This window comes from Ranitomeya variabilis, chromosome 1 (genome assembly GCF_051348905.1).
Source record: "Ranitomeya variabilis isolate aRanVar5 chromosome 1, aRanVar5.hap1, whole genome shotgun sequence".
NCBI lineage: Eukaryota > Metazoa > Chordata > Amphibia > Anura > Dendrobatidae > Ranitomeya > Ranitomeya variabilis.
Window position 1 is genome coordinate 1,106,390,629 of NC_135232.1, and position 22,149 is coordinate 1,106,412,777.

The following is a 22,149-nucleotide window of genomic DNA, read 5'->3' on the forward strand; positions in this document are numbered from 1 at the left end:
CATTTCATCAAAAATAGTAGCATGTCAATAATGGAAAACAAGCTAAAAATATTGTAACCTTTAAATGCTTAAAAGTCTCCTCACCTTGGCATGTTAGGCTTGACATGTCACTCTCCACCAGGAGAAACATTACCTCTTGGATCCCGGTCAGATTCATCTCACCCAGCCAAACCAGATCTCATACTTTGCACTGATGAGGGGCAGTAGCCCGAAACACAGTGTCTGCAAATTGAGATTTTGGTCTTGGCTTTTTTCCTAAGTCATGTGACCAGGCTCATTAAGTAGTCGATATTGACTTTTAAGATTGCTACTAGTGATGAGCGAGTGTACTCGTTGCTCGGGTGTCCTACGATTATTTCTTAGTGTTCGGAGATTTAGTTTTCATTGCTGCAGCTGAATAATTTACAGCTACTAGCCAGCCTGAGTACATGTGGGGGTTGCCTGGTTGCTAGGGAATCCCCACATGTACTCAGGCTGGGTAATAGCTGTAAATCATTTAGCTGCAGTGATGAAAACTGAATCTACGAACACTCACAAATACTCGGAGACCACCCGAGCATGCTGGGGAAAACCCGAGCAACAAGTACACTCGCTCATCACTAATTGCTACTTCTTATAGGTGGCACTAGAGTTCTAGTCCTCTTCCTCTCTGAAGAGACAATTTGCATATTTCCCAGAGGAGCTTCAAAGTTTCCTCATCTTGTCATGTCAGGCTTGACATGTCACTCTGCACAAGTAGAAACGTTACCCCTTGGAAGACCTTGAAATATAAAGTTTTAAGAAAAAAAATTAACCCCCTTCACCACCATTCGATTTTTCTTCCTCTTGTTCCAAAAGCCATACCTTTTTGTTTTTCCAGCTATATAGCCATATAAGAACTTGTTTTTTTTGTGGGACGAGTTGTACTATTTGAATAAAACCATTTATTCTGCCACGCAATGTACTGGAAAAAAAATCGAAGTGTGGTGAAATTTCAAAAAAGTGCAATTCCAGAATGTTTTTTCTTTATTTTTTTTATTTACTATGTTCAATATATGGTAAAACTGACCTGGCTATATGATTCCCTATGTCAGCACGAGTATGCACATACCAAACATGTATGTTTTGTTTTTTTTTCATTTAAGTGGTGAAAATTCTGAATTTGTTCCGAGAGCCGTAAAGTTTTACATTTTTGGAAACTGGGGCTGGGTGAGGGCTTATTTTTTGCACACTGAGCTTATGTTTTTACTGATACCATATTAAGGTAGAATGTTTTGATGGAAATTTGATAGATGGTGGAAATTTGATAGATGCCTTTTTTGCACTAATTGGTCAACCTTCTGGCCATACATTGAAATAACAAGCAAAAAATAATTCTACCACCATTGTATATTTTTGTAAACGTAGTAAGGAAACTCACTAATACATTAAAAGAATGTACATTAGTTTCTTATTATCTGCCCATCGCCAAATCAAAAAAGGTAAAAAAAAAGAAAACAAATTTTGCTTCTCGCTGAACTTTTATATTAAGCCCCAATTTGACTGAATGGGCCGGGTCATTTATTAAGTATGCATGTCTGACAAAATGCATTTGATCTCCTTTGCCAACCCTCTGTTTTACAGAGTATTATGAGAAAATCAATTTACCTATTTTTCTCATAAATTGACAAAAATAAAATCACAAACATGGTAAATTACGGTAATTCATCAATGCATCCGAATAGGCAACGGATCAGCAAAATGTAAATCAGGTGAGAATTATTTCTTAGCCACAAAGTACATTTTACTTCTCACTGCATATTGTTATCACCCATGTACCGCAATAAGATGTCCATTGTCCACATATATTATGATTTATATATTTATCTGCAAAATGAGGAATCAGCTGTATTGGAAAGGGTTCATCTGAATAAGGAGGCTGTGTTCAGATTTACCTAAGTTGCTATTTATAAAAAATAAAACAGAGGAACATATATCTCTCCTCTGTTTCAATATCGCACAGTCCCAGTTTCCCCCACACGTATTATCTCCCAGCTCAGAAGCAAGAAGTCTCACACAACAGTTGAAATAGTGAGACGGTGGAGGGCCCAAAGTCATCTGACTTCAGACATGCCAATTAGACACTATTTTTGTTTTTTTCCTAAATAAATACTGTATATTTAAACATACATTTAAAAATCATTTTAGATTTTGATGTACTTAAAATTCATGAAGTTTTCCAGGATGCGATTTAGTCTCTTTATCCCCAAGTACAGTGCTCGATAACAGTGAGTGCATGGAGAAAGCCCAGATCCTAAGTCAGCCCCATACGAGACAGATGATGACTGTAATCCAGCCCTCAGTTGTCTCTAAAAGTAGTGAGTGGAGTGGAAGTGGAGCTCCATCTGCTTCTAACCTCTTAAATGCCTCTGTTAATCTCTGACAGTGGCATTTAATGATCACGGACACACCATTCTACATACCCATTGGCCTACCGCAAAGCAGTAGCAGGGAGCCGATGTTTGGAAATTGCTGTCGGGGGTCTGCTGAAGATCCTCGTACCTGCCATCATGGTACTCATGAAAACTCTGCCTTGAGCTGGGCTCCATAGGAGACTGTGATTTTTACTATATACTGCAATATAGTTGTATATACGGTATATAGTACAGGCCATCAAACAATCACAGGTTCAAGTCACCAAAATAATGTAAAAAAAAAAAAAGGTTTAAAATTTATTAAAGGAATTTAAAAACTTCAAAATTAGAATCATCCTTTTAAAAATAAATAAAAATAAAACAATGAAAAATACACCTATATGGCATCACCACAACCATTAATATCCAATCTATCAAAATATAAAATTAATTAACCTGATCGGTAAACAAGATAAAGAAAAAAAAATCAAAACTCCAGAATTGTGTTTTTTGGTTTCCGCATTCCCAGAAAGAAATATAATAAACATCATGTCTACCTCAAAATGGTATCAACAAAAATGTAATCTAACGGGGTACAAAAAACAAACTCTCACACAGCCCCACTGACTGAAAACTGAAATTAATACACGTCACAGAACATGATGATGATGATGCAACATTTTATTTTTATGATATCATGTCATTTTCACAGCATAAGTAATGCCATGAAAATAAAACTCACAAAACTATATTGGAATTGCGTATTTTTCACAACTGCGGCCATTTTCCTGAAGCAGAGTTCGCATCTCGGCTTCAGGAAAATGGCCGCCGCGATCTCCATCTGCGCACGCGTGGCATCCCGCGGCCATTTTCCTGAAGCCCCGGGCAGCAGAGCGCTCCATCTGCGCACGCGCGGCCACAGGAAGATGGCCGCCCCCACCGATCACCAGGGTAATAGCGCAGATCGCGCTCTTTTTCCTCACAACTCTGCAGTGGATTCGGCTCTTGGGCATGCGCAAACCACTACGCCACCAACGAAAAAATAAGCAAGATCTGGGGGAAGAAACAGCGATGTCACCATGCCCATCCGATCAGACCAGCCTGATTGACAGGCGAAAACGGCTACTTTGGTAACGTATTTCGGCAGCATAGGTGGGGAATCAGGGTCCACAAAATACACTATTGTAACGCACAGCTCAGGCCCTATTTAACAGTATTTTTATCTCATACGGAAAAAACGGGGTGACAGGTTCCCTTTAAGACATGTTTTACCTGCGAAATGAAAATGTTGAGAATAATTGGGGAAGAAAAAAGCAAATTTCTCTAACAAAATCTATCAGAAAGTTTCTTCTTTTCACATGTACTATTGACTTACAAAAAAATAATGAAATAAAACGACGGTTACTCTTCAAATGTATGTTTATCCAGGGCAGATAATTGGATGTCTGTATCAGAAAGAGCTGATTTCTGGCTGCTATATTAAGAAATTAATTTCCACTGAATTTTAGACCTATTTGGATCATATATCCCTGTAGAAGCTTTGGATCCAGACATAAATGTGTCCATAGAACTGTGACGATACCTAATCTATGTATGCAATCAAAGAGGATCAAAGAGGAAAGACTCCTGTCAAATTCTGTTAACATGAAACCCATCACTACGATCTCCGGCAGTGAAGAAGAGCTCTTCAGCAAGTGGGTACCGAGATAACAAGTCCTATTATTAAATGACTGATGGCATACATTCCGTATCGATGGACGCTATACTTTAATCTGGTGTATGATTCAATGTTTATTACCCTGTAATCCCATATGAATCTTCATGCCGACAGGGATCCCAATTTCATTTGAACTAGCATCTCAGACATGTATAATGCAAGAAAATAAAAAGAGAGAAAAAACCCCGAAATGACAGCTGAGGCCGTAATGAGGTCCACTGACGTATGTGTCTTCAATATGAGAGGAGATGAGAATTGCTTATTGCGACTAAGATCTTCATTCTGAGTGTAATGGGATGCCAGATTGCTCTGATAGCACATTGGTAATGTCAGATGATTGGACTTTGCCATGAGATATTGCAGCGAATGTATCACACGGTTCACTGGTTCATATAGTGGAATACACATATTAGCATTTTTTGTACACATTTATATATCTCCGGAAAGTAAATCTACGCATTTATTATTCATATGAAGCTGATTTATGGCATACCTACAAGGACAAAATAAAAAATAAATCCTCATTTACACTGCCTATGGGAAGCCTTTCATCTCAATGTTGAGCTGTTTATGCCGCTCATTGGAGTGGAAGTCGCTATTTACACGACTGTCGTGCTGCCGTCCGGTCTTTGTCAATGTTTCAAAAAAGCCAGTTGGTTCACATTAGGAACAGTTAGAAGGCTGTATAAGTCAGACCGAGATCAGAACGCACTGAATGGACTGGCCGGCGGCTCTCCCTACCTGAGCGTGACAGGTTCATGTATTTCTATGCAGCTGTCATGGTCGGATCGGGAGAGAAGCTGGCCAGTCTGTACACTGCATTCTGATCTCGGTCCAAATTATAAAGTCATCTGACTGCACCCTTATTCTTGCCATCCCTATTCTTCTTCTTCCAATGTATCTACAGTCCTGCTCATCGTTATTGGCACCCATGAAGTTTAAGTGCATAATGTGAAATGCCTCATGAAAAAAAATGAATCAAGTAAAACAGTTTTTTTGTACAGAGCACTCGTGTTAAATACAAAAGAGCAAATGATAAAGAATAATTTAAAACAAAAACAATAGGGGGGGGGGAATTGAAAAATCTAAAGCTTGCTGTGACACTGGTACTGGAATTTAGCGTTGTGCTAAACTCAAGATGGACGTCATCCTCTAAATTTTTTTTTTTTTTTTTTTATATAGCGCTAACATATTCCGCAGCGCTTTACAGTTTGCACACATTATCATCACTGTCCCCGATGGGGCTCACAGTCTAAATACCCTATCAGTATGTCTTTGGAATGTGGGAGGAAACCAGAGTACCCGGAGGAAACCCACGCAAACACGGAGAGAACATACAAACTCTTTGCAGATGTTGTCCTGGGTGGGATTAGAACCCAGGACTCCAGCGCTGCACGGCTGCCATGCTAACCACTGCGCCACCGTGCTGCCCTAAATCTCCCTGCATCCCCTGCTCACCGCCTGTATTTCCCAAGTATCACAATAAAGGACTGCTTTTAGGAAACGTTCCTTCAATGATCTATGAATCACTATTTTTCCTGAGAACAACCATATTCCTTCCTTTGATACCACATAAGTTGATAGCAGAGTGCATCACTGAATAATTGCAAACAAATATGGTGTCGAAGACCGTTTTTTCTTGTATGTTGTAAGTGTAAGGTTAAGGCTACTTTCACACTAGCCTATTTTGCAATCCGTTGCAATGCATCGTTTTGGGCAAAAAATGGATCCTGCAAATGTGCTCGCAGGATGCGTTTTTTGCCCATAGACTTGTATTGCCGACGGATCGCGACGTATGGACATACGTCGCGTCTGTCGTGCACTGGATCCGCCGTGTTTTGGTGGACTGTCGGCACGAAAAAACATTCAAGGGAATGTTTTTCCGTATGTCGGATCCGCCATTTCCGACCGCGCTTGCGCGGCCGGAACTCCGCCCCCTCCTCCCCGGACTTTAGAATGGGCAGCGGATGCGTTGAAAAACTGCTTCCGCTGCCCACGTTGTGCTGCAATTTCACAATGTGGGTCGGTACGTTGGGCCGACTGTTTGCGACGGCCCCGTACCGACGCAAGTGTGAAAGAGGCCTAAATGGTGCTGAATGCTGAAAAGGAGACAGCGGTCAGTGCCGCCTTTTGTGGGCAACATAGAAGGAAATTGGCACCAAAAGGAAGAAGGCCGCATCTCACTGTGAGTAATGCCCGCCCGAAATGGGTGAGGGCGAAGATGAAGCTTCAACCTTTCCAGCACAGCGCGAGGAAATGGATGGAGCAGCCAGAAGTATCCCCATCCACGAACGGGTGGAGTCCAGGAGGACGAGACAGCGTGCTGAGAGAGGAGACGCTATTACCTGACAAAATGCAGAGGCAACGCATGTCCTTCCGCGGTGGCATCGGATGTCAGAACTGGAGGTGCTCTGTGGCCTCGGCGGAGATGGGCTCCCTGTGGTTCGAGGCCTGGTGGATAAACGAGTGGGAGGAGTGGCGCCCTTTCCGACCGCCAGAAAAGCAGACTGTGGAGGATAAGGAGATCACGGGACTGGCGGGACCCAAACCAGAAACGGAAAAGCCCGGAAGACCTAGAGGCTGTCCTGAGGGGGGCTGCATGAGAAGATCATCACCGGACGCAGTGGCGGTGAGTAGGGGACGGGCGTCCAAACGGATGGCAGCACCAGCTCCTACCCCCTCAGCCCCTTCGGCCCCACCATTGTCGCTGACTCACACTGCCTCTCCCTGAGTATGACTGGAGTAGCCCCAGGTGCGCTCTCTCTAGGAGGCCCGGTGGATCTGGGGAGTAATCAAAGAGGAAAAGTGGCGAGAGCTCTGCATAGTGAAGGAGCTGCAGCGCCCAGGCTGGGGAGCTATGGCTGGATGGGTAACCAGCAGCGTTGTCCAGCACTTTGACTCTATGAGGGGATAAGAATTTATCCTGAAGACCAGCATTGGAGTTTACATGAAAGCTGGATCCATTGCTTTTAGATGTCCCCTTCAACTGTGGGACTGCATCACCTTTTGTGAAGGAGCAGGGGCCTCAAGGGCTATATGCAGTGGCTGTGAGGATGGCCTCCGGTCAGGAGGCCCATACATATATTGTTGTGCAGGGTCCAAGTGTGGCCCACTATTTTAATCAACGGCTGTGCATTGACTGATGTGGCCCCTTTAAAAAGGTTGTGCCGGTTGCACTGAAGTAAAAGAATGTGAATAAAAGGGACTGTTCCGTGTCCCTGAGAGGCCAGTGGGTCCTGTGTGGCACCAAGGACTGGGTGTTGGTGGTGATCATCATGGTCACAGTTGAATAACTTAGTTTTTTCCCCTCCTCCAAGTTTCAGTTGCACATGTTGCGCACCCCCTGCTGGATTACGGGGCTGGAACCCTACAAGCGTTAATCACTATGGACTATGTGTATGCCTGCTTTAAGAACTGAACTGTTTTTAACCTTCAACCTTACCCTTATTTTAACCCTGGACTGTCCCCTGTGAAAAGCAGCCCACCGGTGTTTAATGGGCCGTAATTTAGTAAAAGGAGGTAGGGGAGAGATCTGTACAGGAGGACCCGAGGAGGGAGCTGGGTCAAGACTATATGGACTGTCATTAAGTTGGCCACGGGGCCAGAAAGTTTGTTGTCATGGATTTCCTGCATGCAGGTAAGGACTAGCCTAAGGGCTTAAACTGTTGCTGTGATTAAGGTATTAAACCATTGCTGTTGTATATGGGTCCTAGGAGCAAAGGGACCAGGGTCAGATGGACCCACCTTAAAGGAACTTGAACGAAACCAAGGTCACGTTGACCCATCAGTAGTATTAAACAAAGACTGTTGGTGTTATTGACGCTTTAAAGATGTTATATGTTTACAGGTGCTGCCATGGTCGGGGACAACCATATTTTAGGAGTGAGGAGTGTAAGGAGGTGTGGGGATCCTCAATTGCCTCCTCTCTCCTACATACTGAACCTATGTGACACCCTGATGGCTCACTAATGTTGTATATTGATATGTCTTGTATTAATTTGTAATGTGCAATGTGTCATGTGCTGTGTTTGTTATGCACAAGCTTAGGGATAGAAAAGGCAACATAGAGTTAAGCTGTTGGGGGAAGCTAAGAAGGGGGACGGTTCAACAATGCTCTGTCCCTAGAGCATTGACCGGGCAGGCTTGCCCAGGGCAAGACGCTCTCCACAGCCAGGAACAGATGGCGCCCTGGTAGAGGGGATGAAAGCTGACACGGATTGTTGGGCAGTTTAGACGGGCCTGGGTACTGTGGGAACGTCTATAGAGGGGCTGTTGTGGTTCTCAAATCTGGATGGGACCATTGATGCTGAGCAGCCTCCAGAAGTTGCAGGGACAGAGCAGGAAGCATTGTGTTGTTTACAGTAAAGTCTTTCCATTGGAACAGAACTGTAGCCTGTGGTGTTTTCCTGAATACTCATCCCCAGCGGCTGAAGTGAGCATGTGATGAAGGTAACTGACTGTACCGCAGGACTGGGACTTCACTTGTCTTCACATGTCCAAGGGGCCAGGGTGCTCACTGACTGTGTCTTAGTAAACTCTGTCATGACTACCACCCCATGCCCCCTTGTTACATAAGCATAGCTGCAGTTAGGTTTACTGGCAATAGTACCAGCCTGAAGAAGCCAGGGAAGTGGGAGTTGTGTTGAGCTCCAACCTGGAGAAGTCTATAGCTGGGTCTTATGAAGTTAGTTCTGTGGAAACAAGCATGAATTACAGTTGCCTGAAGAGATGAGGTGTGGCCCGGGAAGTTTTTCTGAATGGGGCCACTCTAGAAACAAAGGGCCTTAGTGAAGAGGAATGGGGCCCATAAAGTTCTGGGTCTTGGAAAGTTGCAAAGGGCTCTTGAAGACAGAGCTTGGACATTGAGAAGTGAAGCAATGTTGAGGTCTATTTAGCAGAGGCAGGGTTCATAAGGAAAAACCGCCAGGAATTCAATGCAAATTGCCAGGTAAGGTCTTTGTGAAGTAACACAGTTCGGGGGGGAGGCTTCTGTGAAGTGAACTTGTTTTTGATACTTCCTAGTATTTGACTTTGACAAAACTTTTAATAACATACTTAGGTGAGGAATACATGCATTTTTATGTATTTCTGTGGCGGAAATGCACCATAAACACATTATTATTATTTACAATTCTAGCATCATTTATTCCATGTCACTTTCCATGTGAAAAGAGGTATACATAATAAAAAACAAATACAATATTCTTGAACAAAACGAGTCACTGATTGGTACAGTAGGATATAGGACCCTGCCCATGAGGGCTCACAGTCTACAAGGGATGGGTGAGGATACAGTAAGTGAAGGTAGAGGTGGTTGTGCAGCAGTATGGTGGAATGAGGGTTACTGCAGGTTGTATGCTTGTTGGAAGACATAGGTATTTCAGGTTCCTTTCTAAGGTTCCACTGTAGGTGAGAGTCTGATATGTTGGGGTAGAGCGTTCCCGAGTAGGGGAGATGCATGGGAACAATCTTGTTTGGGTTGTGGGAAGAAGAGATAAGAGGGTAGTAGAGAAGGAAATCTTGTGAGTATCGGAGGTTGCGTGCTGGTAAGTACCGGAGACTAGGTCACAGATGTATGGAGGAGACAGGTTGTGGATGACTTTGTATGCCATGTTTAGTGTTTTAAATTGGAGTCTCTGGGCAATGGAAAGACAGTGAAGGGATTGACAGGAAGAAGAGGCAGGGGAATAGCGGGGGACAGGTGCATTAGTCGGAAAGCAGAATTTAGACGCCGGAATACCAGATTGTTCGAGGGGAGGCCACAAAGCAGGAGGTTGCAGTATTGGACATGAGATTTCCATAAATCCCTGCCACTTTGCTGGAACTGTAAGACGCTTCATTTTTGATGCAGTGAAAATATGCACTGTCAAAAACTCACCAAAAACTCAACTTGGGAACGTACCCTAACACACACATCACATCACTTGGCATAAATGTTTTGTTCTCTTTGTCATCATTGAGGGTTCGTATTTAAGAAAATATGAGGGTTGTGATTTGTCCTAAAAACATGAGATACGATTGATAAAGGTGAACATCCATGCATTGAACTGTGTAATATGCTTTTGGGATATTGCCTCATTTACACTAATAAGCAACATGTCATCAAGTACCTGATCCGACAAGTAACCAAGTAACTATGTAAAGTATTCCATAATCTTTTCAAGTGAATCTAAGTGAAAGAGTTGGCAAAGTGCCGTGTGAGTCTTAAAATGCTATTTGGCCAGTATCACATTCATATTTCTATTTCATCACCTTTTATGGCTTGAAAATCTAGACCCTTGTGATACCACTAGAGACTAGACAAAACTTAGATCAACATAGAAGCCTACAGAGACATCGGTGTGGGTCAGTAGAAGGAATCAGGTGCTGAGACTGTAATGCAGTGAAATAGGATTATAGTATTTCAATCAGGGTAGAGGTGTACGCTTTCCTTTACCGTGACAACCCTCAAAAAGAAAAAGTGCTGAACAAAAAAAAAGATTAAAAAAACATATTATTTATGTTTCATATATAAGATAAAAAAATATATAAAAATTAGCAAAGAATAAATAAGTGGATGGAAAAACTGTAAAAATATATAGCTGGGAACACCCACATAAAATAGTGAATGTAAAAGAGGAATATCACGACACAAAAGGCACAAAGTGCAAACAAAAAAAAAGTGCTGCCAAAAAATATATAGAAATTGATGTATGAATAAAATGCAAAAAAAAATAAAATTAAAATTAAAATCTCTGCACTGTAAACCCATTTTAGAAACTATTTTATTTTTTACTTGAACAGATGCAGAATGAGATGTAAAACTTTCTGCCCAAATATTAAAACTTTTATTTGTCAGCACGTCTCCTGGAAGAAATATGCAGGCAGCAGATGTGGCAGACAAGCTAATGTGCTGTCATCCTGAAAAGTTTTACCTCTTGATTTTACAGCTGATATATATTCTTGTTTTCCACTTTAAACAAATGCATGTTTCATTGATTCCTACAGAAAATGTCAGTCACGAAAGAAAAATTAAGAAGAGAGTAGGAAAGACGACTCCACTATGGTGTAACATACCTGGACCTAACAAGACTGCAAGAAATTGCATTTTCCATAAATAAGTATATATATTTAAATACATACATAAATATAGGAATGCTTCTCACTTGGCGGCAGGATGAGGTATCACGGGAACCGTTTCCATTTACAAGTCTGGCTGGTTTATTTTACTCCACATAAACCACACCACAGGAAGACTTACATGCAGCCCTTTCTCAGCATAAAGGTAAAAGACACAGGATAAGTCCAATTAGCTGAGAGACTTCTCTGTCCATGTATCCCCACTGGAGGTGTAGCAGCGTCCACTCACACATACCATGTGTGAGACAATCAGGTTCCATTTTACAGCGTGAACCATACCCAAGGGTGGGATATGCGGGCAGCCAGATCCGCTCTTGTCTCCAACTGCCCGTAAACCTGGCCCAGATGCCATAGCAAGCCTCTAAGTAGTACATGTACTAGAGCAATACTCCAAGTTTACATCACAGAGGACAACCACCTCTGTGATACAAATCTCCCATCAACATATGGACTACACTGATTATATGTCAGACTGACATCTTTTTTACAATGCAAAGGAATCGGCTGATGAAAGTACTACTCTCATCAGCATCGTCTGCTCTCTGCCATCAGCGACACCAGGCGTACGCTGATGAGAGTATTAGTATTCTCATCAGCTGATGCTTGACCGGCGGTAACCTTTTCATCGCTGGTCACAGCTATTGGCACACACACTGTCTTGCTGGTTCCCATGCTGTCACACACATTAGTGGAGTTACACTTTAAAGGACACAACCTCAGTGTGTGTTCATGACTACATCCTGCTCAGCTCTGCTATGCATGGTGCCCCATTTGTAGTCTTCACTAAGATTTCATAAGAACAATTCAAAACAATTAGTGATGAGCGAATATACTCATTACTTGAGATTTCTCGAGCACGCTCGGGGGTCCTCCGAGTATTTTTTAGTGCTCGGAGATTTAGTTTTTCTTGCCGCAGCTGAATGATTTACATCTGTTAGCCAGCATAAGTACATGTGGGGGTTGCCTGGTTGCTAGGGAATCCCCACATGTACTTATGCTGGCTAACAGATGTAAATCATTCAGCTGCGGCAAGAAAAACGAAATCTCCGAGCACTAAAAAATACTTGGAGGACCCCCGAGCGTGCTCGAGAAATCTTGAGTAACGAGTATATTCGCTCCTCACTAAATACAATCTCTCACCATATAATAAAAATGTTTATAGTACACTGAACTTATATTAAAAAAAAAGGAATAAAATTTCACGTTGGTTTGCCATGCAGATTTTCTAGAAAAACCTGAAGCAATCCTGATGCCAGCAAAGTGAACGAGAAACCTGAAGTGTTTTGCACACTTTGCTTATTTCTGATTTGCAGATTTGGTGTAGAAAATAATCTGCAGCAGGTCAATTCTCTGTGCGTTTTTACCCTTCATTTTTCACCATTGTCTTCACTCAATTCAGTCAAAAACACAGGGAAAAAATGCAGGTAGTTGCATTTTTCCTGCCAAGAGAAGTAGAAATGGTGCAGATATTTTACTCAACATGTACACATACCCTAATAGTCCAGTGAATCATGCATTTTTACGCAGCCAGAAATATTTAGCCAAGTCCTTTTGATCCATTTTAACAAATTTGTTGTACATATTTTAACACATTACAATTACTTTATGCTACATGGTAACACACTATAGCTTTTGACATTTTTATAGCAGATTTTATCTGATTAATAAACCCAAGTCTAATTATTATGGTCCAAAAATTATCCAGTCTTAAAGGGAAGCTGTCATTAGAAACAGCAGGAAGTTAGAATCTAAAAAAACCCCTAATGGCTCATGTGAAAATTACACGTTTTTTAATTCTTATTTTAAATACAGATTATATGTTAAAAAAATAGCATTGCCAAAAATATTTCATAAATACTCTTAACACAAAAGACAGATTTAAAGAACAGGTGATTTTCAGATGGTATATGAACTTATTCAAAGGGAAGCCATGTACAGACGTAATAATAATGAGAAAGGTAATTGCTTTCTCTAACAAATCCTGGTTACCAGCATCAGCAGTGACAGTATATGACCTCTCAACCCATAATCCAAGCTAGTAATTTGTTTATCAACTACCAAGACCTGCCGCCACATTTCTTCCTGCAGATCCAGCTCATAGGTTGCAACATGAACGCTAGCAAAGAATACTTTTACGGGTCTTTATCTAAAAAGGTCAAAGTCTTTATGAGAAGAAGATAAAACCATATAAATATTATAGTCCACTGAGACACTGCAAAAGTTCACAGACGACGCAATGTTCTCGGCACAAATTATGGGCAACTGTGTATTGTGCATAAGAGTGAATAAAGAAACAATTCCATTGAAGTCAGAATTGTTGGGGCAGAAAACATCTGAGTTTTTAAGAGGCCAATAAAACCAGTTGAGATAAAAAAAAAGTTCTACTATTTTTATATTTCATGTCCTATGATATGGATGAGTCATCAATATCAGGTATGGAACTTGTTATTTTTATATTTCATGTTCTATCATATGGATGAGTCATCAATATCAGGTATGGAACTTGTTATTTTTATATTTCATGTTCTATCATATGGATGAGTCATCTATATCAGGTATGGAACTTTGTACCCCAACAATCATTCTAATAGGGATGGATCTGCAGTGCTCTGCTATGGTCACACTTTAGGGAGCTTTAGGCTAAGTTCTCACTAGGTTTTTTTGCAACTTTTTTATGCTTTTTGTATGCAAATTTTCAGCTGCGTTTTACAGTACCCGCAAAGTCTATGAGATTTCAGAAATCTCCTGCACACAAATTATCAGAATTTTGTGCATTGCATGTTTTTTGCACAATGGAGCATGTTATTTTTTTCAGCATTTTTTTACCCATTGAAATGAATGGGTGGTGAAAAGAATGCACCAAAAACGCAGGTATCAGGTTTTGCTGCATTTTTTGTGCCAAAACTTGATTCTCTGGAATGGCAGTTTTTTTTCAACGCTAAATTTGATCCGCATGCACAAGAGGCAAATCGAGCATGCCAAAACCGCCACATAAGGCTAAGTTCACACTAGGCATTTTTGCTGTGTTTTTTAAATGCGTTTTTAATGCCAATTTTCAGCTTCATTTTACAGTATCAAAGTCTATGAGATTTCAGAAATCTCATGCACACACATCGCTTTTTTTGTCCTCACCATTTTGTACTTTGCACTTTTTTTTTGGACATAGAGCATGTCACTTCTTTCGGTATTTTTCACCCATTGAAAGCAGTGGGTAATGAAAAAAGCAAGTAGAGCAGTATATGAAACCCATTTATTTTTGTGATTTTTTTTCAGGTTTGCCATCTTGTCTTGGTCACGTGAGATGGCAGTTGGGATTAATAGAGTTTAATTAAATTAGTGATGAGTACAAAAGTAAAGACTGGCTCACAAAGGTGTGAAATTGAACAATGTCTGTGGCTGACCGAGGTGTGAGATTGCACAACGCTTGAGCAACTCAATGGCAGACCAAAGTGTGAAAGTTAAAGTGTTCTACAAACTCAATGCACTGCCAGTGACTTAAGGTACCGTCACACTAGGCGATATCGCCAGCAATCCGTGACGTTGCAGCGACCTGGATGGCGATATCGCTGTATTTGACACGCAGCAGCGATCTGGATCCCGCTGTGAAATTGCTGGTCGCTGCTAGAAGGTCTGCACATTATTTGGTCGCTAGGTCGCCGTGTATCGCCGTGTTTGACAGCAAAAGCGACGATACCAGCGATATTTTACACTGGTAACCAGGGTAAACATCGGGTTACTAAGCGCAGGGCCGCGCTTAGTAACCCGATGTTTACCCTGGTTACCAGCGTAAAAGTTAAAAAAACAAACAGTACATACTCACCTGCGCGTCCCCCAGCCTCTGCTTCCTGACACTAAGGCGCCGGCCCTAAACTGAAAGTGAAAGCAACAGCGGTGACGTCACCGCTCTGCTGTTAGGGCCGGAGCTCAGTCAGCGTCAGGATGCAGAGGCTGGGGGACGCGCAGGTGAGCATGTACTGTTTGTTTTTTTAACTTTTACGCTGGTAACCAGGGTAAACATCGGGTTACTAAGCGCGGCCCTGCGCTTAGCAACCCGATGTTTACCCTGGTTACCCGGGGACCTCGGCATCGCTGGTCGCTGGAGAGCGGTCTGTGTGACAGCTCTCCAGCGACCACACAGCGACGCTGCAGCGATCGGCATTGCTGTCGCTATCGCTGCAGCGTCGCTTAGTGTGACGGTACCTTTAGGGTACCGTCACACAGTGAAATTTCCATCGCTACGACGGTACGATTCGTGACGTTCTAGCGATATCGTTACGATATCGCAGTGTCTGACACGCAACAGCGATCAGGGACCCTGCTGAGAATCGTACGTCGTAGCACATCGTTTGGAACTTTCTTTCGTCGCTTGATCACCCGCTGACATCGCTGGATCGTTGTGTGTGACAGCGATCCAGCGATGCGTTCGCTTGTAACCAGGGTAAACATCGGGTAACTAAGCGCAGGGCCGCGCTTAGTAACCCGATGTTTACCCTGGTTACAAGCGTAAACGTAAAAAAAACAAACAGTACATACTTACATTCCGGTGTCTGTCCTCCGGCGTCTCAGCTTCTCTCCACTGTGTGAGCGACTACCGGCCGGAAAGCGAGCACAGCGGTGACGTCTGACGTCACCGCTCTGCTTTCCGGCTATGGCGCTTACACAGTGGAGAGAAGCAGAACGCCGGGGACAGACACCGGAATGTAAGTATGTACTGTTTGTTTTTTTTACGTTAACGCTGGTAACCAGGGTAAACATCGGGTTACTAAGCGCGGCCCTGCGCTTAGTAACCCGATGTTTACCCTGGTTACCCGGGGACTTCGGCATCGCTCCAGCGCCGTGATTGCAAAGTGTGACCGCAATCTACGACGCTGCGACGTCACGAATCGTGCCGTCGCAGCGATGGAAATTTCACTGTGTGACGGTACCCTTAGGTAAATTATTCCAGACCAATTCACCTCCATCGGCTGTTACATTTGTATGTGTATTTTTTCGTGAACATATGTCTTGTATTGGTGACCTGTGTTCATGCTCCTGTGGGGGAAGCAAAGCTGAACTTTGGGATCCTGGAAAATGCACCAAAACCTGCATTTTTGACACTGTTTCTTTCCTGCCAAGAGTGCAGGTTTTGCGGCAGAAAAAAGACTAAAAAACGCCTAATGTGAACTACCCTTATAGTTCATCTCCACAACTGCTAACATTTGGTTGGCACCAAGAACAACTGATTGGACATGGTGCTGAGGGTCACATCCCTACCAATCTGATATTGAGGATTTATCCTGTAGGTAATTTCTTTATAATTAATTACACTTTATTTTTTTTATTGTCATATGTTAGTTTTCTCTTCTGCTTTTTGTCCAATTTGAAAAAGAATGCAGGTGTGCTTTGTCCAATACCTCTCGTGTCTGTCTCTAGCATTCTACACGGAAGTAATTTTTTTTTTAAGTTACAGTATGGTTGTCTGTCAGCAGGAGAACATTTCCCGTGAAAATCACATGCACATTACAGAAAGAATAGATAACATCAATTCAATAACCTACTTACAGATACAACGGCAGCCAAAATTTCAATGCCCCCTGTGGATAAGGTGATGTACGGAATGGTTTGAGGTTGTATACCAGCTTCTTTAAATATACTGTTTGTATAAAACCAAATCTGTTAAGAATTAAAACAAAAAACAACAAAAAAAGTTTAATAAGCGACCGTCCTGTAAAAAAAAATGAAGACAAAAGTTGTCAAACTACATGACTGCAGAACTTCAACAGCAATAGTGCCATCTCTTGACATGTTTCAATAAATACTTGTACCTTATAAAGGTGTTCTCCAGTATTTTTATATTAATGGCCTGTACTTAAGGTAGGGGCACACAATCCTAGATCCTCTCATCAGAGAGAATCGGGCTGATTATGCTAATGATGCTCTCGTCAAACTCTGAGCAATTTGAACTCCAATTATCTCGGATGAGGAAAAGATGGAAAAAAAACCCTTTACATCTTCTCCATTGCGTCAGTCCATGGAATTCGGACTGCACTCAGATGTTTCCCATGCAGTCATTCACTTGCAATCTGATAATCAGATCAAATCAAACATGCTACACTTTTTTCCTTGGACCGGACCAGTCCAAGAAAAAACAGTCTAAAAAAAAACAATAGTCCAAGTGTGATCCAATGTGGTTTGTCGAATCGAAATTGGAAAGAAGTTTAGGTGGTGTGAGTGAGCCCTAAGACAAGAATGAAGAATTTCCTGTTAGAACTGTTTTCATAATCCTTTTTTATTCTTCCTGTCAATGAAACATAAACAATCTAACATTTGTCATTGTTCAGAGTGTTACAGATTTATCCCTTATCCTTTGCCCATAGGTGTGCACAGGTGTAAAATAACGGGTATATTCACCCCAGATCAAGTTCTGCCTCTCCCTTGCTGATCTAGCATCTGTCTATTAGCTGGTCATGTCAGGCGCTGCAGTCAATCATTGAGCTTAGCAGCTCATGGCACCTACATCAGCAAAGCCCCTGAGCGAAGCGGTTGGTCACCGCCGAGCATCAAAAACCACAATAACAGCGTTAAGCCTGGGGAGGGCGGATACATCCCTGTTTAATATATCCGACCTGTTTACTTATGTACAAGTGTAAAGATAGAAAAGAAAGGGAAACCTTCTATAGTCAGCTCACCAATATGGAAATCCACTACACGGAAGCTTGCGGTGCAACAACGATTTGTTGAGAAGAATGAATTTCCAGCATCAAGTTCTTCCATAACAAGCCATAGCTTACTTCTCGCAGTAGCATCGGGCTTTCAGTTTTAAGGGTGGGCTAGTGTGGCTTCAGTCAAAGCTCACTATGACTGAAAGCCCGAAGCTGCCGGGAGGTATAAAGTTCATTTCCTTCCAACAGCGGGGTTCTCAGGACACCAGGAAGGTTCAGAACGTTCTTAATCTGCAGATTAGCCCCATAGCTGCAGGTTTTTATATGATAGGCTCCCTTTAAACAGGTTGCCTGTCCTTGGGATACAAGTCTGTAGTTACTGTGACTGTAGACCTGTGAATCCTCACATCGCATGCAGAGGGAGGTCATGTGACTGCAAGTATGAGTTTGCATACCTTCCACCATATTCTGATTAGATGTATTCGGCCTCGCTCAATTCACTTGTAGTAAGCGAGGCTGCACACGTCTAGTTGGCACGGGATCGCATGTATACAAATTGCATACTTGATGCCATATGACTGCTTGCTCTTGGCGCCCGCATTGCACGCTGTGAAGATTCACAAATCTGAGGTCACATAGAGTGACTGCAGACTTGTAGTACCCCACAGCCGGACAACCCCTTTATTAAAATGTATAAGGGCTCCTTTAGGGCTTGCTCACATGAGTGAGTGCTAGCCAATGTTTAACTGGATAGCAGAATCGGCATGAGAAAAAAATGGCAGTGTGCTGTGAGTGGCTCCGGAGTGCGGATCACGCGCACCCATTCAAGTCTATGGGTGCATGTGAAACATCGGACTGCACTCAGATGTCATGTTCACGGACTCAGACAATGGAGAAGACGGAGAAATGAAATCCTCCATCTTCTCTGCACCAGTGATACGAATCTGTTCACACTAAGGTGTAATAATTGACACCAATTTCCTCTCTTGAGTGAATTATCGCTCATGTGACCCAGGCCTTAGATGGACGCATCTTATTAACAAGGGGAGTGGTGAATTCTGTGTGCCAATTCATTGATATCATTCCAGGAGGAATAACAGAGGAACAGCACAATACAGAGTTCTAAGAAAAGACCCTCCGGTGTAGTGGTATGAATACCTCTTTCTTAAAACAGACATATCAGTAGAGCCAATACAGTCCATCTTAAGTAGAATAAAACTTTTATTTTTATAAGCTATTCCATCTGATCTGTCTTCTATCCCTCTACTCTTGTATCCTCCAAAAAGTAAATGAGAACCCAAAGGATTTGAAGGCGATCATTAACTGGGCATTTGGCTGAAAATATTTGGAACTCACTGGAGCAGATTTACTAAAACTGTCTTATTTTTTGACAGTGTTATTCTTAAGGTACCGTCACACTAAGCAACGTCGCAGCGATATAGCCAGCGATCTGTGACGTTGCAGCGTCCTAGGTAGCGATATCGCTGTATTTGACACGCAGCAGCGATCTGGATCCCGCTGTGAAATTGCTGGTCGCTGCTAGAAGGTCTGCACTTTATTTGGTCGCTAGGTCGCCGTGTATCGCCGTGTTTGACAGCAAAAGCAATGATACCAGCAATATTTTACACTGGTAACCAGGGTAAACATCGGGTTACTAAGCGCAGGGCCGCGCTTAGTAACCCGATGTTTACCCTGGTTACCAGCGTAAAATGTAAAAAAAACAAACAGTACATACTTACATGCGTCCCCCGGCGTCCGCTTCCCACACTGACTGAGCGCAGTAAAGTGAAAGTGAAAGCACACGTCACCGCTGTGCCCTGCTACTGCCGGCGCTCAGTCATTGCAGGAAGCGGACGCCGGGGGACGCATGTAAGTATGTACTGTTTGTTTTTTTTACATTTTACGCTGGTAACCAGGGTAAACATCGGGTTACTAAGCGCGGCCCTGCGCTTAGCAACCCGATGTTTACCCTGGTTACCCGGGGACCTCGGCATCGTTGGTCGCTGGAGAGCGGTCTGTGTGACAGCTCTCCAGCGACCAAACAGCGACGCTGCAGCGATCGGCATCGCTGTCGCTATCGCTGCAGCGTCGCTTAGTGTGACAGTACCTTTAGAGTAGACAGTATTAAAACATGCCCAAATTATCCCAAAGGATCATGCTGCTTGATGCATTCAGTTTATCTTTAGGCTGTGTACACTTGAGCTTACACCACATTTGTTGTCCTGCTTGTGTCAAACATTTTGGGCAAAATTTAGGAGCCTAACGTGTTATAAAAAACTTCTAAACCATATTATAATTTAAGCCCAAGTTGCGTAAAAGTAAATTGCACCAGAATTATGCCACAATTAGTTTAGTAAATCTCCCCCTGTGTTTTGGGTTGGGTTTGTTTATGGGTGTGTGACCTTAGCAAAGTTGGCATTAGGCTCTTGAAGGTCGCCTGCTGCCGGTGACTTCACCTGGCCAGGACCAGGTCTTGCAAAGTTCAATGAAGGAAACCACCACTTAAGAATCATCTGTCTTATGCTGAACAATAACCTGGTGGGTATTATACACAGCAGATAGCGGGGGCATAACTTCATGAACGTTTCTCTTAGTACATGGAATATCTTTATACAAATTCTGCCCGTCCTTCGCAGAATGACTTAGTTCTACCTTGTTTAGTCCTCTGACTTCACCACAATCCAGCACAGAACTTCAGGAACTTCCCTTTCCCTAATAACAATACTACAGTCAGTAAATGAGAGTCTTGTACTTCAACCCGCGGTTCTGCATCCTTTTTCCACCAAGAGGAAATATTTTGTCACTATTGGGCATTCTCTTCATCTCCGTTCCCTTCTCTGACCCGTCACGTTATCTTCTGGGCTTGCAGGCTCGGTATTGCATTACATTGCTAGGTTTCCTGCCCCCAGATCCTGTCTTCAGAGAATCATGCACACCTTCTGTCATTTTCCCTTGCCTCTTTTTTGAATCTCACTCTCTGATCCCTTGGTATCCACTCACCCACGGGACACCCATGTCATACGGCTCTGCTCACTTATCAGACGTAGGTCTGATTCTGCTGCAGACTGAGCCCTATCTGACTTCCTGACAGGAAACAGTCTCTGTTCCTTTACTGTATCCTTTCCCACTATGGGCGTGTCCCAACTATTAACCCTAACCGTCCCTATTTACAGAACACAACCTTTTACTAACAACACACATTACTAAACACGTCACACATAAAATACTGGGAGGGGTTGCTACGCTTAGCTGCTTCCTCAGATAGACACTGGAACACTTTGGTGGTGAAACACCTGCTGGCTTATTGAAGTCAGCATACACCAAAGCAGGGTTCAGAAAAACAAAGCAGAGCCTTCCTGTCTTAATGGAAAGCAAAACAAATAAATTATAACAGAGTCCTTTTCTCTGCAGGTTTCAACCTGCAGACACGTGGCAATGTCCTCAGCTCCTCCTTGGAGCTCCATGGGAGTGTTCCCTCTCCCAACACACCACCCAGACTGTCTCTCATGTCCAGGTATTTAACCAGGGCCATGTGATGATGACATGATTGTGACATCACCGCAGGTCCTGCTAGTACAAAAGCCAATGTCTGCTCCGCAGGAAGAGCTATGGTGAGCACCCTCCCTCCCACTCTATAAGTGCTCAAGTAAAACCAGCCCATGTGTGCAGCTTTCTTTAAGACTCTCAACACTTAGTGTACTGGAGAAAAATATCCTTGTTTCATACCACCGCTGCCACAGTGACACATATCTTCCCTCATACACTGTGCCAGTAACCCTGTCACAATTCATTGCAACAACACACATCTTTCAGGGTAAACATGGGCAACACTTACACATACTCCTTGCACCACATCCAAACCACATATTGTCTACCCTCCTGGGATACTTATCTCCAATGCATAAGTGGCGATATAAATTGACAATTTTTCTATTCTTTGTATACAATATTTTCACGTATGTGTATAAACACGGACGTGTGAGTGAGACCATAGACATAAGTTCTATTAGGCTGGGAAACCAGTGTCTCTGTTTGAAGGGAGCTGGCAGAGGTAAATGGAGAAAATAAAACCATTATTTGTCTCCTAATATTGTGGCATGAAGAAATGAAATTTAATTTTTTGGGGGGCATAATATACATTTTTTTTTAACTTTTCCTAATAGGACTTGGCTTAGCAGATTGGGTGTGGACATCTAATTGCCATTAAAGATTTACTATAATTTACACCAGGGATATATAGTTGAGTAGTATTGAGTTTGTGGTACATGGATATCCCAAAATTTATTAAGAGAGGAGCCTG

General features: G+C 42.6%; 1 protein-coding gene across 3 annotated transcripts in view; it reads right to left on the minus strand.

Annotated features, from left to right (window-relative positions):
- The window catches only part of SLC2A9 (solute carrier family 2 member 9), a 466,623-nt gene that overhangs the window by 169,556 nt on the left and 274,918 nt on the right, over nucleotides 1-22,149 (minus strand). For all 3 annotated transcript variants that reach the window (XM_077280149.1, XM_077280147.1, XM_077280148.1), the window contains exon 9: nucleotides 16,750-16,860. In XM_077280149.1, coding sequence (XP_077136264.1) covers nucleotides 16,750-16,860 — 111 coding nt within the window. The remainder of the gene's footprint in view (nucleotides 1-16,749; nucleotides 16,861-22,149) is intronic.